Below are 6,847 nucleotides of genomic sequence, written 5' to 3' on the forward strand. Positions count from 1 at the left end.
ATATTGCACACTGTAAACATAATCAGAGCTTTGAAAACACACGAAGAACGGGACCTTTAATATTCCCCGGCATCAAAGGATAATTCACCACATACCCGTGTACACACCAAACCTTGATTGAATCAGGCTTTGGTGTATTGAGGTTTGGCTACGGCTTAAATCCACCAAGGCCTAATACGTACCCCCCTTTATACTCAAAGGTATTTGGTACAGGCCAACTTGATTGTGTGCAGCCTGTGGGGTGTCCAGGACCCGGATAAGTGTCCCCACCTCCATCTCCAAACAACAATTGATAAAATGTCCTGGGTCCCCACACCGCCAACAGGCCGGCCCAAGCCTACTGATCGCCCTGGTGGCAGGAAGCGCATGACACCAGTCATTCCCACCCCACTGGGCTATGCTCTCTGGCCCGCTGTCAGTCTGGTAACTGGCCCATTTCTCCACTGTGGTGAGGGTCGCACTGTGAAACTTCCACGGGACCTAGGAGCAGGGACAGGTTTAGAGGGAGAAGGAGAGGGAGGAAACAAAGAGGGAGAGGAAGAAACTGATGGCAGAGGTTCGACGACCCCTGGGCATGCCACCATCTGGTCCTCTGCCAATTGAATGGGCTGGTCCAGCGACATTGGTCGGTGGCACTGGACCCACTGCACCGCTTTCTGAGGCAAACATGCAATGAATTGCTCCAGTACCACCTTGTTGATGATGTAATCGACGTCGCTCACATTCCATCTGCAGCAGGCATCCCGGAGCTGTTGTGCCTCACGAAGGCCCAGGCTGCTTTCTCCGAGACCTGAAGTGTAGTCGATGCTGTTCTGGGGTGCGGCCGACCCATTGGGAGATGCCGCGTTTCAGGTTTTCATAGACCAGGAGGTTTTGGACCGGCAATTGCTGTGTGGTTACCTGCAACTCCCTGGACAGCAGGGGAATAAGCTGCACTGGCCAGTCCTTCTTGGGCAACCTACATGCTTCTGCTGACCTCTCAAACAAGTCTACGAATGCCTCTGGTTCACCCAGAGGACCCATCTTCTGCAAAGGGCACATGAGTGGGCATGAGTTGACCTCCCGAATACAGCTTCGGAGCAGCTCGCAGTCTTCAGTGCCTGATGGTGTTCCTAATGCAGAACCTCAAGCAATTTAATGACTTCCGCAAATGGCGAACCTGGCGGAGATTGCATGGAGATGGCACTCTTCTTCCTTTCTGGGTTTTGGGCACCAGTGTAACAATATTCAATGTAGATAAGGAAGAAGACAGGGTTAGCGTAACTAGAAACTCACTCTTTATTTGTCACTTTGCAAAACAAAACAATAAACAACGCACACAGCGCATTCACCACAGTTTCCTACAGCATAAACATTTATCAAAGTTCTCTTTCAGTCTGTACACTCAGAGTTACTTCAGTACTGATGAAATGGGGGGTTTCACCTAGAAGCCAATTGCCTTAAATCTCTAACAAAAGGAGTCAATGGCATGAAAATGCCATGGGTCTGCGGAATTTGCAGAACCATGTGGATATAAACTACGTTGCATTGCAATCTCGCATTTATGTTTCTACTTGCCTTCCTGCCGTGTTCTACTTCCCTTCCTGATTGATTTATCTCTCTTCAAGACGAGCATCTCCCCAGAGTGTCAGTTTTATAGAGCTTTCCAACGAGTTCTGCATTCCTGTCTGATCTGTGCAGTGATCTGCTACAGCGTGTGCGTTCTTCCTGGGCGTTTTGGCTCTCCTCTCTAAAAGAGCTGCACGTGGCATGTCTTTTTAATGATGTCTCGCCCATGTTGTAATTCTGGTTGTGGTCAGCTGGTTAGTCTGTTTGATGGGCGTGATCGCTTTTTGGTGTGCTTGGGCCTTGTGTGCGTGTTTATGGATGCGTCACGTTTTCACTGCGGGAACCTAGGGGGAAGGGGGGGGGGATGTCCCCAGACAGGGGGAACCTGGCATGCTTGCTATGTACATACAGCATGTAAATAAATCCAAATATGTATATAAATAAAATCATGAAACAACATTATATTAATAAGCCCATATGGAAAAAGTTTACAGTTTATTTTAAGGTGACTTACATTGTATTTACTCAAATAAGTATGCTTATTTGCTTATCATGCTTTGGGGCTGTTTTTCTGCAAAGGGACCAGGACGACTGATCCGTATAAAGGAAAGAATGAATGGGGCCATGTATTGTGAGATTTTGAGTAAAAACCTCCTTCCATCAGCAAGGGCATTGAAGATTAAACGTGGCTGGGTCTTTCAGCATGACAATGATGCATTTCAAGGTTCTGGGGTGGCCTAGCCAGTCTCCAGATCTCAACCCCATAGAAAATCTTTGGAGGGAGTTTAAAATCTGTGTTGCCCAAAGACAGCCCCAAAACATCACTGCTCTAGAGGAGATCTGCATGGAGGAATGTGCCAAACTACCAGGAACACTGTGTAAAAACCGTGTGGAGACTTACAGAAAATGTTTGACTTCTGTCACTGCCAACAAAGGGTATATAACAAAGTATTGAGATTAGCTTTTTTTATTGACTAAATATTTATTTTCCACCATAATTTGCTATTATCTTTTTTTAATTAAAAAAAAAAAAAAAATTATCAGAGAACTTGAGAACTTGCAAAATTGGTGGCTGACTAAATACTTTTTTGTCCCACTGTAACAGGGAATACCTTAACAACCACCAGTAGGACTAGCAAATACTAAGAATATAAAATATATATCATTTTATATATGTTTCCTTTATATTATGTACATATATCTTTAAAACATTTTCAGCTTATAAGGATGATGTGATGATGCAAATAATTTAATCTGAATATAGTCATGAATCCAACAAAAATAAACCGTCATTCTAAGCTACTACTAATGATGCACCATGAGAGTTGTTGCCAAGGATATAAAATACACAACATCATTTAGGAATTAAATGGAAAGTGTAAGTGACACACACACACACACACACACCACTTGAAAATGAGTGCATTTAAACCCCCTTCTGTTTAAGTGTTTATTGTTTGTCACATAGGAAGATGCCAGAGTGACAGCGCTGATCCATACTGACTCTCAACTGTTAGAGTCGACTAAACTACATAATTGAATTCTTAATTGCTCATATTAATTGCTATGAATTGTTATGAAATACATTTTACTTAATTCTTTATTGTAAGGTTAGTTCAATCTATAAAAGTTAGTTAATTTTTAAAGTTGGTTCTTATATTTAAAGACTACGTGTTGCATAAATCTGTATGTACTTTAGATAATGAGGAATCCCCAACAAACAACATAAGCTGCACTTTGAGGAATTTTTGTTTTGTTTTACTGTTATTTTTTGTACTATATTTCCTTAACCAGGTCAGGATCTGCATGCTTGCATATCAGCACAATGAACACCAGTGGGTCTGTGGAATATTTCATCCTCGATGGACTGAAGGAAAGATATGTGATTCCCATTTTCTTTACCGTCTATGTTTTTGTCCTGAGTGGAAACGGCATGATCATATACCTTGTTAGAACCGACCCCAAGCTCAACACTCCTATGTATTTTTTCCTTCATAATTTGTCCTTTTCTGATATTGTGTACACGTCAGTGACCATTCCCAAAATGATGGCAGTGTTCCTGACTGAGGTCAAAACAATTTCCAAAACAGGATGCATTATACAGATGTACTTTGTTCTCTCAATTGGAGTAACAGGGCGCACTTTGCTTACTGTGATGGCATTTGACCGGTACGTAGCGATCTGTAACCCCCTGATGTACACAACTATCATGACCAGGCGGCTCCGTATTCTATTGATTTTTGCTTCTTGGGGTTTTGGGGTCATTATAGTTCTACCCACAGCTGTTTGGGCATCTCTGCTGCCTTACTGCGGGCCTAACATTGTTAGGCACATGTTCTGTGATCACTCCTCACTACTGAGCCTTGCCTGTGTAGACATCACCAGGAATTCTATTTTCGCCCTAATAAATGCTCTCATTGCACTTATCGGTACATTTATTTTAATCTTTATATCGTATGTCTGTATTGGCAAAGCTATGAGTAAAATGAGCAAGGCACAGAAGCTCAAAGTTTCGGCCACTTGTGTAGCCCACTTGATAGCAGTGTTTGTCTCGTATGTTTCAGCCACCTTTGTGTATATCTCATATCGAGTGGGTAGATTTGACCCAGATGTTCGTATAGTCATCGCTGTGCTGTACTCTGTGCTCACACCACTGTTGAACCCCATCATTTACAGCTTGAGGAATAAAGAACTGCAAGATGCAATGAAGAGAGCATTTTGTAGATGCTCTATTGCTTTCAAAACCTCCAGGAAAACAATTCCTTCTGTTGCCTAAAATTTGCATTTACATTTAAGCATTTGGCAGACGCTTTTATCCAAAGTGACTTATATTGCATTTAAGGTACACATTGTATATTTTTGTCAGTTCTTGCTTTTCCTGGGAATCAAACCCATGACCATGGCATTGCTGGCACCATGCTCTACTGTTTGAGCTAAAGGAAAGCTTGCACAAATCTGTTCATTGCAAAAACAATCATATTTAATCCATTAAAACATATGAATATGTTTGGAACAAGCAAACTTCAATTAGTTATAATATATGAGACTGAAGCTAATTTAATTTATTGATGATATATAAATATATATATATATATATATATATATATATATATATATATATATATATATATATATATATATATATATATATATATATTATTGTGTATTTAAAACATTCAGTTGATTATTACTATTACATTAATCTAATTATTGTTTCATTTATGTAATTAATATAGACTGAATCATACTTTTTAATTATTCTAAATAGGAATATGCTATATAATACAGTCATTTTCCACTTCTGAAAAAAGAACTGAACATTTATTTTTTACTCCATTGTATTTTCAGTAGTGCAAGAAATCAACAGACCACTTTTTGTAATGACATGATAATTTTGTTTGATTGCTTGTTTTCCCATGTAGTCATTATATTTTTAACCATTTCTTCAATCATAAAAATTGTCAAAGTGATTTCAGATATACTTTCTAATATGCTTTTGGATTGTTAAAACTGTATGCCTCATTTGGATTTTTGCTGCAAGTCCGAGTCATTTGATTTTAAGTATCTTCCTATACCGAGTCCCGATCCGATACTTCTATAATACATAAAAAAAGAATAAAGAAGAGCGAAAAAAAAAAAAAAAATGATCCAGGATGTTCCTTATTTTTTAACATTCAACAACTCTGTTAACAAACAGAGCACTTCTGTGAGATAGCTTGAACAATCAAGTAATAAATAACATAAATTCTTCACTTTTGGATTTAAGTGCAACAGTAAATATAAAAAAGTCCGGGACCGGAGTTGCGTTGTAGAGAGCAGGAAGTACAACGGCAATATCATAAACCCGCCCATACTCTCACAGATGCAGAACAATTAATTATGTTGGTGTGAAATAAACAGTTATGGAAATGTAAAAAAATAATTAAATTAAATTAAATTAAATTAAGGAATCTGCTCCCAAAAATCCCGAAAAAGTTTGTTAGTGCCTCAGTAACAACTTCACTCAGAGAAGACGTCGATCTCAGCTGTCAATCATGCCATCACACACCAGTTTTTATAACATCAAATAACTAACTAAAACTAAACGTATTTAAAAAAACGGTTGAAATGAAATCATCGTGATGATAACTGCCTACAATGACATAAATTAACTTTGGGGAAAAAATATTTGAAGTGAAATTTGATTGTTTAGTTTGCCTCGCGTCCATTAAAAAAACACAGAGGGGCGGCTATACTGGGACCGGCCACCGGGGGGTGATCGAGGCGCAGAGGCTTGCTGTTTCTGTGTGGAGTTAAAAGGGTCTAACTCTGTGCCACTGCACAACTATTGATGTGTTTAAAAAAAAAAGAGAATATTCATATATATCTGAGTCCTGATCGGGAGGTAACGTCCGATTCCGAGCGAGTCTGAAATCACGTGATCGGGCCCGATTTCTTATCACATGATCGGATCGGTACATCTCTAATTATAAGGATAACATGAATTTTCATCACTCCCTTCTTTCCTTACAAGCTGTCTAACACATACTGTATATGCAAGATCAAGCCACCAATACAGAAGGACTGAACAAACTCTTTTCAAGCATTATATGAACAAACAGGAATGTTATAAGTTAGTTGATAGTTGATTATCAAACAACAACTTTATTTCTGGAAAATTCCTCCTATGACGCAAATTGATGATATTTGCATCATAGGGGGAATGTTTGGCCAAAGCCTAAAGACTACAGCCATCAGAGGGAGCCATTTTCGCGTGTTTTGAATCTGTGCATGGGGGATGGGAGATTACACTCATAGCTCACCTCGCAGCTACAGGCACTCATTTAGACGGAACTATGGTAAACAATGTAAGTCTTTTAACTTCTCAAATTAATTTCTATGAAAGTTAAGCTTGCAAAGGCATGAACTGAAATGCGCCAGACTGAACCCAGACTGGAATACGTGAATGTATTCCGCGAGTGTAGTCGCGATTACCTCAGCTCTCATCATGAGCTCATTAGCTCATTTATCTCACTCCTGCAGTTAGTGCTCAGTGCTGTGATACTCGCGCTGTGTCTCACTCGTTATTTTGAACAGACACGTCCAGTTTTTAATTGTAGTGTCTTCTCCAACTCAGTCACATTAATCAAGTTGGTGGCTTGGGGAATGGCCTCACAGGGCAGCGAAGCATTCTGGGAATTGTTGTCTTTCATCCCCATGAGCCAAAAATACATTTTCTGTCTTTTCTCAGTCTAGAAAGCACCAAATTCGAAAATAATTTCACATTTCTACTACATTGATGACCCGGTTTAAATACAGA

At 39.7% G+C, this 6,847-nt stretch overlaps 1 protein-coding gene across 1 annotated transcript; it reads left to right on the forward strand.

Annotated features, from left to right (window-relative positions):
* The first annotated feature begins 3,340 nt into the window (after window positions 1–3,340).
* Window positions 3,341–4,421, forward strand: LOC137046807 (olfactory receptor 5J3-like). Its single transcript, XM_067424218.1, has one exon. It carries the CDS (start codon window positions 3,374–3,376, stop codon window positions 4,322–4,324), a length of 951 nt encoding a protein of 316 aa, XP_067280319.1. The 5' UTR covers window positions 3,341–3,373; the 3' UTR covers window positions 4,325–4,421.
* The last annotated feature ends 2,426 nt before the right edge of the window (window positions 4,422–6,847 follow it).

This window comes from Pseudorasbora parva, chromosome 18, assembly GCF_024679245.1.
Source record: "Pseudorasbora parva isolate DD20220531a chromosome 18, ASM2467924v1, whole genome shotgun sequence".
Lineage (NCBI taxonomy): Eukaryota > Metazoa > Chordata > Actinopteri > Cypriniformes > Gobionidae > Pseudorasbora > Pseudorasbora parva.

What these genes read in the sequence shown, in the direction of transcription:
- LOC137046807 (XM_067424218.1), top strand. Translation starts at nt 3,374, where the DNA reads ATGAACACCAGTGGGTCTGTGGAATATTTCATCCTCGATGGACTGAAG.